This window comes from Betta splendens, chromosome 10 (genome assembly GCF_900634795.4).
Source record: "Betta splendens chromosome 10, fBetSpl5.4, whole genome shotgun sequence".
In the NCBI taxonomy this organism is placed as follows: Eukaryota; Metazoa; Chordata; class Actinopteri; order Anabantiformes; family Osphronemidae; genus Betta; species Betta splendens.
Window position 1 is genome coordinate 11,582,180 of NC_040890.2, and position 23,185 is coordinate 11,605,364.

Consider the following 23,185-nt stretch of genomic DNA (forward strand, 5'->3'; position numbering starts at 1 on the left):
TCGCTTAGTACGCCTTAAAAACAAGCAGTGCAGTAAACGGTCTTTGCTAGGCTTGTTCACTTCTGTGTGAATTGGCAATGTCAGCAATTGTACACAGGCTGACGGCTGGTTACTTCTAACAGTTTTTTTTTATTTCAGTGTCTGCGTTTGTTGTGGCCTATCGTTTTGTAGATGCTGAATTTGACGTCACAGTTTTCTGTCGCTCTCCTTACAGGAACATCAATTTACCATATGATCAAATGCACACAATTGCTATATAAAAATTTGCCTTCTCTAATTACATCATATCACTGTATTTTTATGATGATATGATGGGTTAAATTGTCCTTAATTTGCCCTCTTTCTGTAACAACTCAATCCAATAGTTTTTTTTGACTCTATCTAACTAAGGACAATATATTTTTGCATGGAACTCCATGTACAAATAGTTGCTGGCTTTGTGTGTGTCTCTGTCCTTGGTAGCAAGCAGCTTGTTTCTTCATCAGAGACAATTCACACTTTTTGCACTGTCCTGACATTCATGGTGAATAACTAGATGTAGGATAATGATATAACTTTTAGGAGTCATGTGCTTTTAACAGCAAACAGTGAGGGTGAAATTAAACTGCACAGCTCTTGATTTGTCCTTTTTAAATACCCTGAAATGCCTGATATTTGATCACCAGGGGCTGGTTTACCTGTTAGCACGTGTCGTACATAAATGGACAGATTCAGACATGCTTGAGCTTTGCTGGTGGCTGTTCCTGCTTTGAATTGCTGCTTATGGTTACTTGATTCCACCTATGCAGATGTGTTTATTTTCCCCTCTCATTCCTTTCCACATCCTTTTTTCTCTCTGTTTCATTTATTCTGAGCAGAATTTTGTTTTTATGTGTTGGACCTTTTCATGCTATCTTTTCAAGGTTTTAACAGATTGGGTTTTTAATTAAGGGACACAATCTGTTTTCCTTCGTGTGCTTTTGTTCTTCCCTTTTTATTTATTTCTAAGTTTTTGTGCTATTGTCAAATGTAAATTTCCTTCATTATTAGACTGGTGAACAATACGATGGTTTACAGAGGTCATAGTGTTGTTTTGGTGACCAAGCCATCATAACAATTGAACAAAATGTTTTTTATACCAGTACTGCTTTAACGTTTTATATATTTTATTATGATTGATCATTATGGAGAACAACGGCAATATTAATATTAGCTTTTGTGTGCAGCTGGCGATGTTGTAATTTTGCTCACGGTGTCGCCATTTGCCAGTTTATGGAAAGGATTTCCACTCCACCCTCTTTTGTGTAGACTATTTTTCAGCTGCCATTGCTCTTTTTATTCAACCAGAGTCGATCGGGAAGGCTGTCGCTTATATTTTGGTTTTTACCTACATACAGTATAATTATCACTGGATCTGAACTCGCACCACACTCTATTCCTGGAGGTTTTGCCAAGATGCGTCTTCAAACGTTCTACCTCGCTCTCTTCTCTTTGTGTCATGTCGCGAATGGGGACGTGAACTATTCATTTCAGGAGGAAATTAAACGCGGATCACGGATTGGGAATATAGCGAAGGATCTGAACCTGGACTCTAGCAGACTGTCTTTGAGAAAGGCCCGTATTGATGCCGCAGGGAATCGGAAACGATACTGTGACATAAACCTAAGTACTGGAGATTTAATTGTTGCCGAAAGGATTGATCGAGAGGAGCTCTGTGGAGAAAAGCTGTCCTGTGTAATAAAACGCGACCTAGTCCTGGAGAATCCTCTGGAGCTGTACCCTTTTAGTCTGCATGTTCAAGATATTAATGATAATTCACCACAATTTAATGATGAGACAATAAATCTAGAAATTCAAGAGTCCGCAGTCAGGGGAGCTCGTTTTGTGATCGAAGAGGCGCAGGATGCGGATGTAGGACAGAATTCAGTTCAGCAGTACAGCCTCCAAAAGAATGAGAATTTTGTGTTGGCCACTAATGGAAACACAATTCAGCTCGTTCTTGATAAAGAGCTTGATCGTGAAAAACAACAGGACATTGATCTGATCCTTACGGCTCTAGATGGTGGCTCCCCTCAGAGATCAGGCACCGTAGTTATACACGTCACTGTGCTGGATGCTAATGATAATGTACCAGTGTTTAGTCAGAGCGTTTATAAAGCAAATCTGCCTGAAAACTCTCCTGTAGATACTGTGGTAGTGACAGTGAGTGCAACTGATGCAGACGAGGGAGTGAATGGAGACGTGACTTATGACTTTGGACATGTTTCAGAGGATGTTAGGAAAATATTCAGCATTGACCGTAAAAGTGGAAACATAAAATTAATTGGAGCAATTGACTTTGAATCCGTTGCAACATATGATTTGCGCATTAAAGCAAAGGATGGTCTAGGATTGTCCTCATATGCAAAAGTAACAGTGGATGTCACTGACGTTAACGACAACGACCCTGTAATATCTGTTAAATCTCTGACAAGTTTAGTACCTGAGAATGTTTTACCTGGTACCGAGGTGGGCATCATTAACGTTCAGGACCCAGATGCTGATGGTAATCAACAGGTTCGCTGCTCCATCCAGCAAAATGTCCCATTCAAATTAGTTCCTTCCATTAAAAACTATTACTCTCTGGTGACCACAGGACAACTGGACCGTGAACTAGTGTCTGATTACAACATTACCATCAGTGCCACTGACGAGGGTTCTCCTCCTCTGTCCTCCTCTAAAACCGTTCACTTATCTGTAGCCGACGTCAACGACAACCCACCTGTGTTTGAGGAACAGTCGTACAGCGCATATGTGAGTGAAAACAACAAACCTGGCTCCACCTTATGTTCCGTTGCTGCTCGAGACCCGGACTGGAGACAGAACGGTACCGTGATCTACTCTCTGTTACCTGCTGAGGTGAACGGTGCCCCGGTGTCGTCCTATGTGTCAGTGAACGGAGACACGGGGGTGATCCACGCTGTGAGGTCGTTCGATTACGAACAGTTCAGGAGTTTTAAAGTGCACGTGATGGCCAGAGACAACGGTTCTCCTCCTCTCAGCAGCAACGTGACCGTCAGTGTGTTCGTGTCGGATGTGAACGACAACTCTCCTCAGATACTGTACCCCGCCCCGGAGGGCAACTCGTTCATGACCGAGCTGGTCCCCAAAGCTGCACACGGAGGCTCTCTGGTGTCCAAAGTCATAGCGGTGGACGCGGACTCCGGACAGAACGCCTGGCTGTCCTATCACATAGTCAAATCCACTGATCCGGGACTTTTCACCATCGGTGTCCACAGCGGAGAGATCAGGACGCAGAGGGACGTTTTAGAGTCTGACAGCATGAAGCAGAACCTCATTGTGTCGGTGAAAGATAACGGACAGCCCTCTCTGTCTGCCACCTGTTCCATGTATTTACTGATCTCTGATAACTTGGCTGAGGTGCCAGAACTGAAGGATATTTCTTACGATGACAAGAATTCCAAGCTGACGTCGTATCTGATCATTGCTCTGGTGTCCGTGTCCACGTTTTTCCTGACCTTCATCATCATCATCCTGGGTGTGAGGTTCTGTCGTAGGAGGAAGCCCAGACTGTTGTTTGACGGAGCAGTAGCCATCCCCAGCGCTTATCTCCCTCCTAATTACGCAGATGTTGACGGCACAGGAACTTTACGCAGCACTTACAACTATGACGCCTACCTGACAACAGGCTCTAGAACCAGTGACTTTAAGTTCGTGTCATCCTATAATGACAACACGCTGCCTGCTGACCAGACTCTGAGGAAGAGCCCATCAGACTTTGCTGATGCTTTTGGAGATTCGGATGGTTCTCCTGAGGTAGGCACTTGTCATGTCACCACTGTAAGATCTGCTGAACCAGTGATTTACAGCCTTTCGTGTCGTTCTTCTTTTTATTAATTTCGTACATCGCTTAGTACGCCTTAAAAATAAGCAGCGCAGTGAACGTTAACTACTAGGCTTCTTCCCTTCTGTGTGAATTGACAATATCAGCAATTGTACACAGGCTGACGGCTGGTTACTTGTAACAGTTTTCCAAATTCAGTGTCTGCGTTTGTTGTGGGCTGTCGTTTGTAGATGCTCAATTTGACGTCACGGTTTTCTGTCGCGCTCGTTACAGTTATTGGTCGTGTATTTAGTTGATCTTCTTTGACTTGGACAGTATATTTACAGCATTTCTACAGCTGTTTTATGTCTTACTTCATTTATTCTCCCTTAGTGTGTTAATGAAATTCCATTACCTTCATTGTAGTAGTTTGCCATAAAAATATGCCTTCACGTGATATTAATTCTGTAGACAAACTTAGTAACCATAGACTTTGTTGCTCATTTTAATCATTAATACTTTAGTTAGATTTTTTACAGTTAGCAAATGTAATTTCTGCACATTTTTCAGTTTCATTGAAGGTCCCAGTGTGGTTTTCTTTGGAGGGACTTGCATCCAGCTACAATCGTTGTCTCTGTCCTTGGTGCTGACATTTTTTAAGGTCTTTTTTTATTTTTAGTGTGACTTTTCTGTGTTATGCTGTTGCCTTTCATTGATAACTGCTGTTGTATCAAACTGAAAATGTTCGTTGCTTACATCTTGCTGTGATGCTGTAGCATTAGTTTACTCCATTGAGTCAGAAGTGTTAAATTTAGTGTGAATGTCATCTTGTATGTGGATATTTAGTGTCAAGTAAGATAAGCAAACCCTAGCCTCATCAATCATTTTGTTTTAATGGTTATGTGTTACTAGGTTTATCCTGTTTTTTTTAAATTTTAACATTTTAAATATCCTTGCAGGTTCACTTTTTAAAGTTTATTTTTTTATTTTGAACATGACCATTTCCAAAGATTTGTGATTGCAAGTTCGTTAAATTTTATTTTGTCTGGACAATGTGTTGTCCATTAAAACTAAAGTGCAAACATAGTCATGCAGATGCTCTTGCAGACTTGAACAAAAGTATTGCTTTATTATTGTAAGATAGTTTTGCGTTTGATGTAACTTTTCCAAATTAGATCGGCGTTTCTCCTCCACCTTTATAGCAGCTGTTGATTACTGTTATTTGTTTTAAGGTTTGCCATAAAGGAGAATTACCATTCAGGGAAATACATCAGCTGAATTTGTCCTTAGTTGTGAGTGACGAGCTACTTCTGTTTGAGTGCTCTCTGAAGTTTGTAGTTGTCAATACTGGGGTCCAGCACAGATGGAATTACTTTATGATTTTTACTGCGTGCTCGCGTCAACAGTTGTTTAACAAAACAAATCTGTGTCTAGTGACTCTGGACTCTGGAGTGTTGATCGTGGTTTATGATAAAGTGAGTGGTTCCTTTGACCGACTCGATCTTTTACACGTGTATAAAAAATGAATCGTGTTTTACCGAAAAAACTCTCATGGTGTCAGTGTGTACCAGTAAATGAGTAAGAACAATCACTCCTCCACCCTTATGTCTCAACGAATCGTCAGCCTGCATTCCGCCTGGAAAGTCTAAATCGTCTTCGTTCGTGACTCGTGCAACATATTCGTTACTGTTGGATAAATTTGCTGGCAACTTGCTCTTTTTCGACCAACTTGTGTTTGAACATATATATTTTTTGTGGTGATGGAATACAACCGGTTTTCGGTGAATTACGGTTTTGCGTTTATTCTTCTTCTCCTCCACCCAGTTATCGGAGATGTGAGCTACTCCATTCCAGAGGAGATGAAACGTGGATCTGTAATTGGTAATGTAGCAAAGGATCTAGGACTTGATTTGAGCCGACTGTCCGCTCGAAAGGCTCGTATCGATACAGAGGACAGCGGTGCGAAGTATTGCAGTTTAAATCTCAACACCGGGGATCTGATTGTTAATGAAAGGATCGACAGAGAGGGGCTTTGTGCGAAGAGGCCCTCCTGTGTTCTCCAACAGGAACTTGTCCTGGAAAACCCGCTAGAGCTGCACCGTATTAGTGTCCTCGTTCAAGATGTTAATGATAATTCACCGCAGTTTAAGGAGGATTCCCTTAAATTTGAAATACGTGAATCAGCTGTGAAGGGTGCACGTTTTCAGTTAGACGAAGCGCACGATGGAGACATCGGACAAAACGCTGTTCAAGGCTATTCACTACAACAGAATGACCATTTCAAATTAAATCTAAAGACGAAGGCCAGTGGTAGAAAATATGGTGAACTAATCTTAGATACGGAGTTAGACAGAGAGGACAAAGGGGAACTGATTCTTTTGCTTACAGCATTGGATGGTGGCTCCCCTCAGAGATCAGGCACCGTAGTTATACACGTCACTGTGCTGGATGCTAATGATAATGTACCAGTGTTTAGTCAGAGCGTTTATAAAGCAAGTCTGCCTGAAAACTCTCCTTTGGAAACGTTAGTGATCACAGTGAGTGCAACTGATGCAGACGAGGGATTGAACGGTGAAATAATCTATGGATTTGACCATGTAGCAGATGACAAGCAAGTTTTCAGTTTAGACCCTAAAACAGGAAACATCAAAGTGGCTGGATTTATTGATTTCGAAAAGGAATCTTTATATGAAATGCAGATTAGTGCAAAAGATGGTTTGGGACTGGCTTCGTATGCAACTGTAACAATTGAAATAACGGACATAAACGACAATGCTCCAGTGATTTACATGAAATCACTGACGATGCAAATACCGGAGAATGTGTCACCTGGTACAGAGGTGGGCATCATTAACGTACAGGACAGAGACTCTGAGAACAACAGACAGGTTCGCTGCTCCATCCAGCAAAATGTTCCATTCAAGTTAGTTCCATCCATCAAAAATTATTATTCTCTGGTGACCACAGGACAACTGGACCGTGAACTAGTGTCTGATTACAACATTACCATCAGTGCCACTGACGAGGGTTCTCCTCCTCTGTCCTCCTCTAAAACCGTTCACTTATCTGTAGCTGACGTCAACGACAACCCACCTGTGTTTGAGGAACAGTCCTACAGCGCATATGTGAGTGAAAACAACAAACCTGGCTCCACCTTATGTTCCGTTGCTGCTCGAGACCCGGACTGGAGACAGAACGGTACCGTGATCTACTCTCTGTTACCTGCTGAGGTGAACGGTGCCCCGGTGTCGTCCTATGTGTCAGTGAACGGAGACACGGGGGTGATCCACGCTGTGAGGTCGTTTGATTACGAACAGTTCCGGAGTTTTAAAGTGCACGTGATGGCCAGAGACAACGGTTCTCCTCCTCTCAGCAGCAACGTGACCGTCAGTGTGTTCGTGTCGGATGTGAACGACAACTCTCCTCAGATACTGTACCCCGCCCCGGAGGGCAACTCGTTCATGACCGAGCTGGTCCCCAAAGCTGCACACGGAGGCTCTCTGGTGTCCAAAGTCATAGCGGTGGACGCGGACTCCGGACAGAACGCCTGGCTGTCCTATCACATAGTCAAATCCACTGATCCGGGACTTTTCACCATCGGTGTCCACAGCGGAGAGATCAGGACGCAGAGGGACGTTTTAGAGTCTGACAGCATGAAGCAGAACCTCATTGTGTCGGTGAAAGATAACGGACAGCCCTCTCTGTCTGCCACCTGTTCCATGTATTTACTGATCTCTGATAACTTGGCTGAGGTGCCAGAACTGAAGGATATTTCTTACGATGAGAAGAATTCCAAGCTGACGTCGTATCTGATCATTGCTCTGGTGTCGGTGTCCACGTTTTTCCTGACCTTCATCATCATCATCCTGGGTGTGAGGTTCTGTCGTAGGAGGAAGCCCAGACTGTTGTTTGACGGAGCAGTAGCCATCCCCAGCGCTTATCTCCCTCCTAATTACGCAGATGTTGACGGCACAGGAACTTTACGCAGCACTTACAACTATGACGCCTACCTGACAACAGGCTCTAGAACCAGTGACTTTAAGTTCGTGTCATCCTATAATGACAACACGCTGCCTGCTGACCAGACTCTGAGGAAGAGTCCTTCAGACTTTGCTGATGCTTTTGGAGATTGCGATGGTTCTCCTGAGGTAGGAACAGATGTTTTTGCCCATTATTTTCGTGAAGTTGCATTTGTTCCTCTTCTCAACAAATACGTTCTGTCTCAGTCACTGTGGTTCGCGATTTTAAGACTTTTTCAACTGTAGTCGGACTTTGCTGAAGCCTTTGAAGATCCCGATGGTTCCGCTGAGATAGGCGCTTGCTTTGTCACGTATCCGAAATAAGGTACAACAATTTTAAATGTACAAACGACCAACCGACTGCGTTACCTTTAGTCGATCAGGTTCAGTTTTATTTGGTCTGATTCGTGCCTTTGTCCTTGATGCTAATTCTTAAATAGCTACTTTGTTGTAGTACGTGTTCACGTTTACTTCTTAGTCCGTCAGACTTCGCTGATGCCTTTGGTGTTTCTGTTGGTTCTCCTGATGGAGGTTTGTCTAACACGTGCTTTCTTTCCTTTCAAGTTTTTAAGCCCTTGTAGTTTATCTTTACATATTTTAAGTTTAAATTTATTGTTTATGTTGAATTTTGGACTTGGCCAAAGTGTTCCATCAATGAAATTTTGTTGCACTCAAACGTCTGACCTTATGTGAACTCACAATTAGCTTAAATCAAACTTTCCATTTTACGTCTGGTTCGTGTAAATATAGCTATGAATTAGTTGTTAACTATGTCAACTCCTCCTCCCCCAAAATGAACTATGTAACCACCACATATTTACAGTATTTAATTGTCCACAAATGTATTTAGGAAAATGTAACTGTACTTCGTTGTATTGTTCATGTCCCGCTATAGTGTCCCTTTCAACGTTCCCTCGTCATGTTTCAGCTGTCCATGGTGCTAAACAATTTTACTGTATTTCCAAGTTCATAACCTGTTACCCTCCTAATTTTTCGTATTATCTAAAATTTACAACATTTTCTTTTGTTGGAATATAAATTTATCTGGTTCGTCCTTCACTATATATGGCGCTTTAACTAATTCAAAAATAATTGTATGTGCTAGTGTTATATATCAACGAGCACTGCAGGTGTCACTGTGCACAAAGAAACCCACATACTCTTTCACTCCCCACCCATTTAGCTCAGTTCGTTTTTAAACCAGCCTCCAGTATTGTGCAGTATTTCACTATACAACACTGGTAATGTGACCGTCGTCTTGCCCACTTACATGCGTTTTAACTTGTCGTCTGCATCGTCTACGTTCTACTCATTATTCTTACCGCCATCATGACATCTAACCGAATATCTCTATGGTATGGATCTGTTTTTATTTTCCTTGTCCTGCACCCGGTTCGTGGAGACGTGAGCTATTCTATACCAGAGGAGATGAAACGAGGATCCGTAATCGGAAATATCGCAAAGGATCTGGGACTAGAATTGGGCAGATTTTCCGCTCGCAAGGCTCGTATTGATGCTGAAGACAACAACGTTCAGTACTGCGGAGTCAATCTCAACACCGGAGACTTGGTTGTACAGGACAGGATCGACAGAGAAGCTCTTTGTGCAAAAAAGGCCTCGTGTGTCTTGCAGCAGGAACTGGTACTGGAAAACCCGCTAGAGCTGCATCGAATTAATATCCGTGTTCAAGATATCAATGATAATTCACCACAATTTAAGGAGGAGTCACTAAAAATTGAAATTCGTGAATCGGCAGACAAGGGTGCACAATTTCCATTAGATGAGGCTCACGATGCAGACATCGGAGAGAACGCTGTTCGCGGATACGTACTTCAAAAGAATGATCATTTCAAATTAAACGTGGATGTTAAAGACGCTAGGCGACGATACTGTGAACTAGTACTGGACAAAGAGTTAGACAGAGAGGACAAAGGAGAACTAATGCTTGTACTCACAGCATTGGATGGTGGCTCCCCTCAGAGATCGGGCACCGTAGTTATACACGTCACTGTGCTGGACGCTAATGATAATGTACCAGTGTTTAGTCAGAGCGTTTATAAAGCAAATCTGCCTGAAAACTCTCCTTTGGAAACATTGGTAATCACAGTGAGTGCAACTGATGCAGACGAGGGAGTGAACGGTGAAATAATCTATGGATTTAACCATGTTTCTGGTGAAGGTGGCAACGAGTTTTCTTTAAACCCCAAAACAGGTGAGGTGAGAGTAGCTGGAGACATGGACTACGAGAAAGTGTCTTTTTATGAAATTCAGATTAGCGCAAAAGATGGTTTAGGGTTAGCATCTTATGCCACATTAATGATAGATATTGCTGATATTAATGATAACGCACCTGTTATACAGCTAAAATCACTGAGTAACCCCATACCTGAAGATGTGTCACCTGGTACAGAGGTGGGCATCATTAACGTACAGGACAGAGACTCTGAGAACAACAGACAGGTTCGCTGCTCCATCCAGCAAAATGTTCCATTCAAATTAGTTCCATCCATTAAAAACTATTATTCTCTGGTGACCACAGGACAACTGGACCGTGAACTAGTGTCTGATTACAACATTACCATCAGTGCCACTGACGAGGGGTCTCCTCCTCTGTCCTCCTCTAAAACCGTTCACTTATCTGTAGCTGACGTCAACGACAACCCACCTGTGTTTGAGGAACAGTCCTACAGCGCATATGTGAGTGAAAACAACAAACCTGGCTCCACCTTATGTTCCGTTGCTGCTCGAGACCCGGACTGGAGACAGAACGGTACCGTGATCTACTCTCTGTTACCTGCTGAGGTGAACGGTGCCCCGGTGTCGTCCTATGTGTCAGTGAACGGAGACACGGGGGTGATCCACGCTGTGAGGTCGTTTGATTACGAACAGTTCAGGAGTTTTAAAGTGCACGTGATGGCCAGAGACAACGGTTCTCCTCCTCTCAGCAGCAACGTGACCGTCAGTGTGTTCGTGTCGGATGTGAACGACAACTCTCCTCAGATACTGTACCCCGCCCCGGAGGGCAACTCGTTCATGACCGAGCTGGTCCCCAAAGCTGCACACGGAGGCTCTCTGGTGTCCAAAGTCATAGCGGTGGACGCGGACTCCGGACAGAACGCCTGGCTGTCCTATCACATAGTCAAATCCACTGATCCGGGACTTTTCACCATCGGTGTCCACAGCGGAGAGATCAGGACGCAGAGGGACGTTTTAGAGTCTGACAGCATGAAGCAGAACCTCATTGTGTCGGTGAAAGATAACGGACAGCCCTCTCTGTCTGCCACCTGTTCCATGTATTTACTGATCTCTGATAACTTGGCTGAGGTGCCAGAACTGAAGGATATTTCTTACGATGAGAAGAATTCCAAGCTGACGTCGTATCTGATCATTGCTCTGGTGTCCGTGTCCACGTTTTTCCTGACCTTCATCATCATCATCCTGGGTGTGAGGTTCTGTCGTAGGAGGAAGCCCAGACTGTTGTTTGACGGAGCAGTAGCCATCCCCAGCGCTTATCTCCCTCCTAATTACGCAGATGTTGACGGCACGGGAACTTTACGCAGCACTTACAACTATGACGCCTACCTGACAACAGGCTCTAGAACCAGTGACTTTAAGTTCGTGTCATCCTATAATGACAACACGCTGCCTGCTGACCAGACTCTGAGGAAGAGTCCTTCAGACTTTGCTGATGCTTTTGGAGATTGTGATGACTCTCCTGAGGTAGGAACAAATGTGTTTGCTTAGTAGTTTGTGATGTTGCATATGTTCCTGTTCTTTCATTTTTCACACACTGTCTCTCTCTTTTGTTCTGACCATAAGAGATTGACGCTGTCCTTGGTGCTATTTTGCGGTTTCTAATATTGCGTTTTCCGGAGCTGCAGGTTCTTGGTTTTCTCTCTCAGGTGTTTCTCGTTGTGGCTCTATGGTGCTAAACTGAAGCTGTCCTGCTGTTTCTTTTTGCTGATTTGTATGTTACACTTTATTTCTTAAATTAGAACACAATCATTTCCTACAAACCCTTGTTTAGATCTAAATGTTGTGCATAGGTGTCTGCTTCTAGGAGTGTGCAGCTTATGGTTTAATGATTTTTGCTCAGTGTGCATTATATGACGTTGACTCACGGTGTCGCTATGCACCAGCTGATATTTTTGTGTCAATATCCACCCACTATTGTCGAAGCATAATGTGACTAAGGTTCTCCAACTGATCGTCGAGAGAGGCAGATACTTGCTTTATGAACGTGGTGATTCTGGTTTATTTTTTTCGCTCCGGTCCTGTAAACTAAGCCGGAAACCTTATTGTTTTGATCGGAGTCGTGATGGCAGTCACCGGTATTTTCTGGAGAATCGGTGGTCTTGCTATATTGTTCCTATTTTTCCACGTCTCAAATGGAGATGTAAGCTATTCTTTTCCGGAGGAGTTGAAGCGCGGATCCGTGATCGGAAACATTGCAAAAGATTTGGGTCTTGAAGCCAATAGACTATCAACCCGGAAGGCTCGCATTGATACCGATGGAGGTGACAAACATTATTGTGACATAAACCTACGAACCGGGGATCTGACTGTTGCCGAGAGGATTGACAGAGAGGGCCTCTGCGGAGACAAAGCGTCCTGCGTGCTGAAACAAGAGCTCATGTTAGAGAACCCGTTAGAACTGCATCGAATTAGTCTGCATGTCCAGGATATAAACGATAATTCTCCTCAGTTTAACAAAGAATTAATCCATATAGATATTCGGGAATCTGCGGTTAAAGGTGCGCGTTTTCCTATAGAAGAAGCACATGATGCTGACATAGGCAAATATTCAATTCAAACGTACAAATTACAAAACAATGACAATTTTATTTTAGGCGTTGGAACCAACTCCGTGGAGCTTGTGCTGAACAAAGAGCTGGACCGGGAGGTTTTAACAGAATTAGATTTGATTCTCACGGCGCTTGACGGAGGTTCTCCACCGAGGTCAGGCACCGCTTTAATTCGCGTCTCTGTGCTAGATGCTAATGATAACGTCCCAGTGTTTAGCCAGGCAATTTACAAAGCCAGCGTACCCGAAAACTCTCCTCAAGGAACTGTTGTAGCAACAGTAACTGCTACCGATGCAGACGCGGGGGTCAATGGAGATGTCACATATGAATTTGGACACATGTCAGAGGAAGTGAAATCCATGTTTACTATTGATCATAAGACAGGCGAAATAAATTTAAAGAGTACAGTTGATTTTGAAACAGCGTCATCATTTGAACTGCGTGTTACAGCAAAAGATGGTTTGGGCTTAACCTCATATGCAAAAGTCATAATAGATGTTACTGATGTAAATGACAACCCACCTATTATTTATCTAAAATCACTGAGTAACCCCATACCTGAAGATGTGTCACCTGGTACAGAGGTGGGCATCATTAACGTACAGGACAGAGACTCTGAGAACAACAGACAGGTTCGCTGCTCCATCCAGCAAAATGTCCCATTCAAGTTAGTTCCTTCCATTAAAAACTATTATTCTCTGGTGACCACAGGACAACTGGACCGTGAACTAGTGTCTGATTACAACATTACCATCAGTGCCACTGACGAGGGTTCTCCTCCTCTGTCCTCCTCTAAAACCGTTCACTTATCTGTAGCTGACGTCAACGACAACCCACCTGTGTTTGAGGAACAGTCCTACAGCGCATATGTGAGTGAAAACAACAAACCTGGCTCCACCTTATGTTCCGTTGCTGCTCGAGACCCGGACTGGAGACAGAACGGTACCGTGATCTACTCTCTGTTACCTGCTGAGGTGAACGGTGCCCCGGTGTCGTCCTATGTGTCAGTGAACGGAGACACGGGGGTGATCCACGCTGTGAGGTCGTTTGATTACGAACAGTTCAGGAGTTTTAAAGTGCACGTGATGGCCAGAGACAACGGTTCTCCTCCTCTCAGCAGCAACGTGACCGTCAGTGTGTTCGTGTCGGATGTGAACGACAACTCTCCTCAGATACTGTACCCCGCCCCGGAGGGCAACTCGTTCATGACCGAGCTGGTCCCCAAAGCTGCACACGGAGGCTCTCTGGTGTCCAAAGTCATAGCGGTGGACGCGGACTCCGGACAGAACGCCTGGCTGTCCTATCACATAGTCAAATCCACTGATCCGGGACTTTTCACCATCGGTGTCCACAGCGGAGAGATCAGGACGCAGAGGGACGTTTTAGAGTCTGACAGCATGAAGCAGAACCTCATTGTGTCGGTGAAAGATAACGGACAGCCCTCTCTGTCTGCCACCTGTTCCATGTATTTACTGATCTCTGATAACTTGGCTGAGGTGCCAGAACTGAAGGATATTTCTTACGATGAGAAGAATTCCAAGCTGACGTCGTATCTGATCATTGCTCTGGTGTCCGTGTCCACGTTTTTCCTGACCTTCATCATCATCATCCTGGGTGTGAGGTTCTGTCGTAGGAGGAAGCCCAGACTGTTGTTTGACGGAGCAGTAGCCATCCCCAGCGCTTATCTCCCTCCTAATTACGCAGATGTTGACGGCACGGGAACTTTACGCAGCACTTACAACTATGACGCCTACCTGACAACAGGCTCTAGAACCAGTGACTTTAAGTTCGTGTCATCCTATAATGACAACACGCTGCCTGCTGACCAGACTCTGAGGAAGAGTCCTTCAGACTTTGCTGATGCTTTTGGAGATTGCGATGATTCTCCTGAGGTAGGCACAGATGTTTTTGTCAATTATTTAGTAAAGTTGCATTTGTTCCTCTTCTCTTCTCAACAAATACGTTCTGTCTCAGTCACTGTGGTTCGCGATTTTAAGACTTTTTCAACTGTAGTCGGACTTTGCTGAAGCCTTTGAAGATCCCGATGGTTCCGCTGAGATAGGCGCTTGCTTTGTCACGTATCCGAAATAAGTAACAAAAATTTTAAATGTACAAACGACCAACCGACTGCCCTAACTTTGTTCGATCAGGTTCAGTTTTTTAAGGTCTGCTTCGTGCCTTTGTCCTTGGTGCTAATTCTTAAATTGCTACTTTGTTGTAGTACATGTTTACGTTTACCTTTTAGTCCATCGGACTTCGCTGATGCCTTTGGTGTTTCTGTTGGTTCTCCTGAGGGAGGGTTGTCCAACACTTGCTTTCTTTCTTGATGTGACGATCCTCCTCGTTCACTCACCTGAGTGACCGTCGGAGATGATTGGTGGATGTGATAGGGGCGTGGTGAGAGCCTGATTAAGTGCAGGTGGGTCTAAGCACTGGTCCCTCTCAACGTCGTCGCTGCCGCCGCTTTACTGTGTCTTTGCGGCTTTGCGGTTTAATAATCTCGACTCCTGCTGCTTTTACACTTGGGCCGCTCTGTTTGATTTTTTCGCGGTTTTAACAGTGCGATTGAAATTTTGGTTATTTTAGTAATTTTCTTATTTTTCCCAAAGGATATTTTTCTGCTTTTGTCCTCTTTTTATCCTTTTTGCTCTCCTCTCATGCGAGGTGTGGTTTGAATTCTTTTGATTTATATTTCTATTGATCATTACCTGTTTTAGTGTACCATTTTAGTCGCCGACTTTTATCACTGGCGAATAATTGAAATTGTGCAATAAAATCTATTATTTTAAAACACAATTTTTTATCTTCTGACCCCTGGTGGTCTTCTAGTTCCGACGGGCCTACACCGCCCAGTCACACTTTAAAGTTTTTAAGCCTTTGCAATTTATCTTTACATATTTTAATTTTTGATTTATTATTGATGTTGAATTCTTGACTTGGCAAAAAAGGTTCCATCAATGAAACGTTGTTGCACTCAAACGTCTGACCTTATGTGAACTCACAAGTAGGATTAATCAAACTTTTGACTTTACATCTGTTTTATGTAAATATAACTTTTTTTAGTTGTTAATCATGTCAACCCCCCAAAAAAAGGAACAACGTAACCAATAAATATTTAACTAAAGGTCCACAAATGTTTTTAGAAGAATGTAACTGTACTTTTCTAGTGTTCATGTCCTGCTATAGTCCCCCCTTTTACAACGTTTTCTCGTCATGTTTAGCTGTCCATGGTGCTAGACAGTTTTATTGTATTTCCAAGTTCATAACCTGTTACGCTCCTAATTTTTCGTAATATCTAAAATTTACAACGTTTTTTTTTTGAATATAAAATTATATGGTTCGTCCTTCAGTATACTGTATGCGGCGATTCAACTAATTCAAAAATAATTATACTTGCTAGTGTTATATATCAACGAGCACTGCAGGTGTCACTGTGCACAAAGAAACCCACATACTCTTTCACTCCCCACCCATTTACCTCAGTTCGTTTTTAAACCAGCCTCCAGTATTGTGCAGTATTTCACTATACAACACTGGTAATGTGACCGTCGTCTTGCCCACTTACATGCGTTTTAACTTGTCGTCTGCGTCGTCTACGTTCTACTCATTATTCTTACCGCCATCATGACATCTAACCGAATATCTCTATGGTATGGATCTGTTTTTATTTTCCTTGTCCTGCACTCGGTTCGTGGAGACGTGAGCTATTCTATACCAGAGGAAATGAAACGAGGATCCGTAATCGGAAATATCGCAAAGGATCTAGGACTAGAATTGAGCAGATTTTCCGCTCGCAAGGCTCGTATTGATGCTGAAGACAACAACGTTCAGTACTGCGGAGTTAATCTCAACACCGGAGACTTGGTTGTACAGGACAGGATCGACAGAGAAGCTCTTTGTGCAAAAAAGGCCTCGTGTGTCTTGCAGCAGGAACTGGTACTGGAAAACCCGCTAGAGTTGCATCGAATTAATATCCGTGTTCAAGATATCAATGATAATTCACCACAATTTAAGGAGGAGTCACTAAAAATTGAAATTCGTGAATCGGCAGTCAAGGGTGCCCGATTTCTTCTCGGTGAAGCGCATGATGCAGACATCGGAGAGAATGCTGTTCAAAGCTACTCACTGCAACACAATGATCATTTTAAACTCAATACTAATTCAAGAAGTGGTGGAAAAAGGTTCTGCGAATTAATCTTAGACAAAGAGTTGGACAGAGAGGACAAAGAAGAACTAATGTTTGTACTTACAGCATTGGATGGTGGCTCCCCTCAGAGATCAGGCACCGTAGTTATACACGTCACTGTACTGGATGCTAATGATAATGTACCAGTGTTTAGTCAAAGCGTTTATAAAGCAATTCTGCCTGAAAACTCTCCTTTGGAAACGTTAGTGATCACAGTGAGTGCAACTGATGCAGACGATGGAGTTAACAGTGAAATTACATATGAATTTGACCATGTTTCGGATGAAAACGCAAATGTATTTTCTCTACACTCCAAATCTGGGGAGGTTCGAGTAGCTGGAGCCATTGATTATGAAAAAGCAAGCGCATATGAAATGCAGATAAGCGCAAAGGATGGTTTGGGGTTGGTTTCATATGCAAATTTAATATTTGAAATTACTGACATTAATGATAACGCACCTGTTATACAGCTAAAATCACTGAGTAACCCCTTACCTGAAGATGTGTCACCTGGTACAGAGGTGGGCATCATTAACGTACAGGACAGAGACTCTGAGGACAACAGACAGGTTCGCTGCTCCATCCAGCAAAATGTCCCATTCAAGTTAGTTCCATCCATTAAAAACTATTACTCTCTGGTGACCACAGGACAACTGGACCGCGAACTAGTGTCTGATTACAACATTACCATCAGTGCCACTGACGAGGGTTCTCCTCCTCTGTCCTCCTCTAAAACCGTTCACTTATCTGTAGCTGACGTCAACGACAACCCACCTGTGTTTGAGGAACAGTCCTACAGCGCATATGTGAGTGAAAACAACAAACCTGGCTCCACCTTATGTTCCGTTGCTGCTCGAGACCCGGACTGGAGACAGAACGGTACCGTGATCTACTCTCTGTTACCTGCTGAGGTGAACGGTGCCCCGGTGTCGTCCTATGTGTCAGTGAACGGAGACACGGGGGTGATCCACGCTGTGAGGTCGTTTGATTACGAACAGTTCAGGAGTTTTAAAGTGCACGTGATGGCCAGAGACAACGGTTCTCCTCCTCTCAGCAGCAACGTGACCGTCAGTGTGTTCGTGTCGGATGTGAACGACAACTCTCCTCAGATACTGTACCCCGCCCCGGAGGGCAACTCGTTCATGACCGAGCTGGTCCCCAAAGCTGCACACGGAGGCTCTCTGGTGTCCAAAGTCATAGCGGTGGACGCGGACTCCGGACAGAACGCCTGGCTGTCCTATCACATAGTCAAATCCACTGATCCGGGACTTTTCACCATCGGTGTCCACAGCGGAGAGATCAGGACGCAGAGGGACGTTTTAGAGTCTGACAGCATGAAGCAGAACCTCATTGTGTCGGTGAAAGATAACGGACAGCCCTCTCTGTCTGCCACCTGTTCCATGTATTTACTGATCTCTGATAACTTGGCTGAGGTGCCAGAACTGAAGGACATTTCTTACGATGAGAAGAATTCCAAGCTGACGTCGTATCTGATCATTGCTCTGGTGTCCGTGTCCACGTTTTTCCTGACCTTCATCATCATCATCCTGGGTGTGAGGTTCTGTCGTAGGAGGAAGCCCAGACTGTTGTTTGACGGAGCAGTAGCCATCCCCAGCGCTTATCTCCCTCCTAATTACGCAGATGTTGACGGCACGGGAACTTTACGCAGCACTTACAACTATGACGCCTACCTGACAACAGGCTCTAGAACCAGTGACTTTAAGTTCGTGTCATCCTATAATGACAACACGCTGCCTGCTGACCAGACTCTGAGGAAGAGTCCGTCAGATTTTGCTGATGCTTTTGGAGATTCGGATGGTTCTCCTGAGGTAGGCACTTGTCATGTCACCACTGTAAGATCTGTCGAACCAGTGATTTACAGCCTTTCGTGTCGTTCTTCTTTTTATTATATTTGTACATCGCTTAGTACGCCTTAAAAACAAGCAGCGCAGTGAACGTTAACTTCTAGGCTTGTTCACTTCTGTGTGAATTGGCAATGTCAGCAATTGTACACAGGCTGACGGCTGGTTACTTGTAACAGTTTTTTTTTTTAATTTCAGTGTCTGCGTTTGTTGTGGCCTATCGTTTTGTAGATGCTCAATTTGACGTCACAGTTTTCTGTCGCTCAACTTACAGGAACATCAATTTACCATATGATCAGATGCACACAATTGCTATATATAAATCTGGCTTCTATCATTACATCATATCACTCCATTTTTATGATGATACGATGGGTTAAATTGTCCTTTATCTTATCAACTTATCACCTCAGAAGATAATTCTTGCTTAAATGTATTTACAAAAGTCACATAGGCATTTACAGTAGGATGTTCGTTTTTCATTAAGACCCATAAAATAATTTGCCCTCTTTTTGCAAAAACTCAATCCAATAGGTGTTTTTGACTCTATCTAACTAAGGACAATATATTTTTGCATGGAACTCTATGTACAAATAGTTGCTGGCTTTCTGTGCGTCTCTGTCCTTGGTAGCAAGCAGTTTGTTTCTTCATCAGAGACAATTCACACTTTTTGCACTGTCCTGACATTCATGGTGAATAACTAGATGTAGGATAATGATATAACTTTTAGGAGTCATGTGCTTTTAACAGCAAACAGTGAGGGTGAAAATAAACTACACAACTCTTAAATTTGTCCTTTTTAAATACCCTGAAATGCCTGATATTTGATCACCAGGGGCTGGTTTACCTGTTAGCACGTGTCGTACATAAATGGACAGATTCAGACATGCTTGAGCTTTGCTGGTGGCTGTTCCTGCTTTGAATTGCTGCTTATGGTTACTTGATTCCACCTATGCATTTGTGTTTATTTTCCCCTCTCATTCCTTCCCACATCCTTTTTTTTCTCTGTTTCATTTATTCTGAGCAGCATTTCTCTGTTATCTAATGAACCTTTTTGTGCTATCTTTTCAAGGTTTAAAAAGTTTGGGTCTATAATTAAGAGACAAAATCTGTTTTCCTTCGTGTGCTTTTGTTCTTCCTTTTTTATCATTTCTAAGTTGTTGTGCTATTGTCCAATGTAAATTTCCTTCAATGTTAGACTGGTGGACAATACGATGGTTTACAGAGGTCATAGTGTTGTTTTGGTGACCAAGCCATCATAATAATTGAACAAAATGTTTTTTTATACCAGTACTGCTTTAACTTTTTATACATTTTATTATGATTGATCATTATGGAGAACAACGGCAATATTAATATTAGCTTTTGTGTTCAGCTGGCGATGTTGTAATTTTGCTCACGGTGTCGCCATTTGCCAGTTTATGGAAAGGATTTCCACTCCACCCTCTTTTGTGTAGACTATTTTTCAGCTGCCATTGCTCTTTTTATTCAACCAGAGTCGATCGGGAAGGCTATCGTTTATATTTTGGTTTATACCTACATACAGTATAATTATCACTGGATCTGAATTCGCAGTACACTCGATTCCTGGAGGTTTTGCCAAGATGCGTCTTCAAACGCTCTACCTCGCTCTCTTCTCATTGTGTCATGTCGCGAATGGGGACGTGAACTATTCATTTCAGGAGGAAATTAAACGCGGATCACGGATTGGGAATATAGCGAAGGATCTGAACCTGGACTCTAGCAGACTGTCTTTGAGAAATGCCCGTATTGATGCCACAGGGAATCGGAAACGATACTGTGACATAAACCTAAGTACTGGAGATTTAATTGTTGCCGAAAGGATTGATCGAGAGGAGCTCTGTGGAGAAAAGCTGTCCTGTGTAATAAAACGCGACCTAGTCCTGGAGAATCCTCTGGAGCTGTACCCTTTTAGTCTGCATGTTCAAGATATTAATGATAATTCTCCACAATTTAATGACGAGACCATAACTCTAGAAATTCGGGAGTCTGCAGTCAAAGGAGCTCGTTTTGTGATCGAAGAGGCGCATGATGCAGATGTAGGACAGAATTCAGTTCAGCAGTACAGCCTCAAAAAGAATGAGAATTTCGTGTTGGCCACTAATGGAAACACAATCGAGCTCGTTCTTGATAAAGAGCTTGATCGTGAAAAACAGCAGAACATTGATCTGATCCTTACGGCTCTAGATGGTGGCTCCCCTCAGAGATCAGGAACCGTAGTTATACACGTCACTGTGCTGGATGCTAATGATAATGTACCAGTGTTTAGTCAGAGCGTTTATAAAGCAAGTCTGCCTGAAAACTCTCCTCTAGATACGGTGGTAGTGACAGTGAGTGCAACTGATGCAGACGAGGGAGTAAATGGAGACGTGACTTATGACTTTGGACATGTTTCAGAGGACGTGAAGAAAATATTCAGCATTGACCGTAAAAGTGGAAACATAAAATTAATTGGAGCAATTGACTTTGAATCCGTTGCAACATATGATTTGCGCGTTAAAGCAAAGGATGGTCTAGGATTGTCCTCATATGCAAAAGTGACAGTGGATGTCACTGACGTTAACGACAACGACCCTGTAATATCTGTTAAATCTCTGACAAGTTTAGTACCTGAGAATGTTTCACCTGGTACCGAGGTGGGCATCATTAACGTTCAGGACCCAGATTCTGATGGTAATCAACAGGTTCGCTGCTCCATCCAGCAAAATGTTCCATTCAAATTAGTTCCATCCATTAAAAACTATTATTCTCTGGTGACCACAGGACAACTGGACCGTGAACTAGTGTCTGATTACAACATTACCATCAGTGCCACTGACGAGGGTTCTCCTCCTCTGTCCTCCTCTAAAACCGTTCACTTATCTGTAGCTGACGTCAACGACAACCCACCTGTGTTTGAGGAACAGTCGTACAGCGCATATGTGAGTGAAAACAACAAACCTGGCTCCACCTTATGTTCCGTTGCTGCTCGAGACCCGGACTGGAGACAGAACGGTACCGTGATCTACTCTCTGTTACCTGCTGAGGTGAACGGTGCCCCGGTGTCGTCCTATGTGTCAGTGAACGGAGACACGGGGGTGATCCACGCTGTGAGGTCGTTTGATTACGAACAGTTCAGGAGTTTTAAAGTGCACGTGATGGCCAGAGACAACGGTTCTCCTCCTCTCAGCAGCAACGTGACCGTCAGTGTGTTCGTGTCGGATGTGAACGACAACTCTCCTCAGATACTGTACCCCGCCCCGGAGGGCAACTCGTTCATGACCGAGCTGGTCCCCAAAGCTGCACACGGAGGCTCTCTGGTGTCCAAAGTCATAGCGGTGGACGCGGACTCCGGACAGAACGCCTGGCTGTCCTATCACATAGTCAAATCCACTGATCCGGGACTTTTCACCATCGGTGTCCACAGCGGAGAGATCAGGACGCAGAGGGACGTTTTAGAGTCTGACAGCATGAAGCAGAACCTCATTGTGTCGGTGAAAGATAACGGACAGCCCTCTCTGTCTGCCACCTGTTCCATGTATTTACTGATCTCTGATAACTTGGCTGAGGTGCCAGAACTGAAGGATATTTCTTACGATGAGAAGAATTCCAAGCTGACGTCGTATCTGATCATTGCTCTGGTGTCCGTGTCCACGTTTTTCCTGACCTTCATCATCATCATCCTGGGTGTGAGGTTCTGTCGTAGGAGGAAGCCCAGACTGTTGTTTGACGGAGCAGTAGCCATCCCCAGCGCTTATCTCCCTCCTAATTACGCAGATGTTGACGGCACGGGAACTTTACGCAGCACTTACAACTATGACGCCTACCTGACAACAGGCTCTAGAACCAGTGACTTTAAGTTCGTGTCATCCTATAATGACAACACGCTGCCTGCTGACCAGACTCTGAGGAAGAGTCCTTCAGACTTTGCTGATGCTTTTGGAGATTCGGATGGTTCTCCTGAGGTAGGAAAAAATTGTGTTCGCTTAGTATTTTCGTAAACAGCATCGTTATATTTTTGCAATTACATTTTGTCTTGGTCATGTGACTTCTGCTTTCTCGCAAAATAGAAATTAAGTTTGTATCATACCAGTAGACATAGACGTTTGCAACAGTCTTCAGTATGAAGTCTTTTCCTATATTGTTATCTTCAAATGGCAAGTCTTCTTTCGACTCTATATGTTGATGATTTATAATATTCATAGTTTTTTTCAATGATGTGTTTTCGGTATGGAGGACGCTTTTCACTGGTGTCTGTATGTTTGGTTCTAGTTAGATTAGTTTGTTGCTGTCCTTGGTGCTTAACTGTGAGTTAACTGTCATTGCGTTATTAAGAGCTACTTAGATTCAACTGTGCCATTTAATTTGTACACTTTCGTAATATTAGTGCGTATTTCCACATTTAGCAAAAAAGTGGACATTTTGTCTTGACATTTTTTCCTTTAATGGAATTATGCAGCAACATGCTTTTCCACAGTATCTTTTTTTTTTGTCAGGAGCACTTGTTTCTA

The 23,185-nt window shown here is 43.4% G+C and overlaps 4 protein-coding genes across 9 annotated transcripts in view; all 4 read left to right on the top strand.

Moving 5' to 3' along the window:
- LOC114864326 (protocadherin gamma-A11-like) overlaps window positions 1–23,185 on the top strand; it is a 265,898-nt gene that overhangs the window by 56,437 nt on the left and 186,276 nt on the right. For 2 of the 6 annotated variants that reach the window (XM_029165108.2, XM_029165128.2), the window contains exon 1: window positions 9,011–11,541. The exons of 3 other annotated variants lie outside the window; for them this stretch is intronic. In XM_029165108.2, coding sequence (XP_029020941.1) covers window positions 9,151–11,541 — 2,391 coding nt within the window. In that variant the 5' untranslated portion in view covers window positions 9,011–9,150. Of the gene's footprint in view, window positions 1–9,010; window positions 11,542–11,879; window positions 14,519–23,185 lie in introns of those variants that run through there. One more of the 6 variants, XM_029165123.3, reaches the window with a different exon arrangement.
- On the top strand, window positions 23–4,048 carry LOC129604701 (protocadherin beta-15-like). Its single transcript, XM_055512236.1, has one exon. It carries the CDS (start codon window positions 1,435–1,437, stop codon window positions 3,874–3,876), a length of 2,442 nt encoding a protein of 813 aa, XP_055368211.1. The 5' UTR covers window positions 23–1,434; the 3' UTR covers window positions 3,877–4,048.
- Window positions 4,103–8,844, top strand: LOC114864339 (protocadherin beta-15-like). Its single transcript, XM_029165177.2, has one exon. It carries the CDS (start codon window positions 5,563–5,565, stop codon window positions 8,065–8,067), a length of 2,505 nt encoding a protein of 834 aa, XP_029021010.1. The 5' UTR covers window positions 4,103–5,562; the 3' UTR covers window positions 8,068–8,844.
- On the top strand, window positions 19,815–22,675 carry LOC114864346 (protocadherin gamma-A12-like). The gene has a single exon (XM_029165183.3). The coding sequence runs from the start codon at window positions 20,279–20,281 to the stop codon at window positions 22,673–22,675; it is 2,397 nt and encodes a 798-aa protein (XP_029021016.2). The 5' UTR covers window positions 19,815–20,278.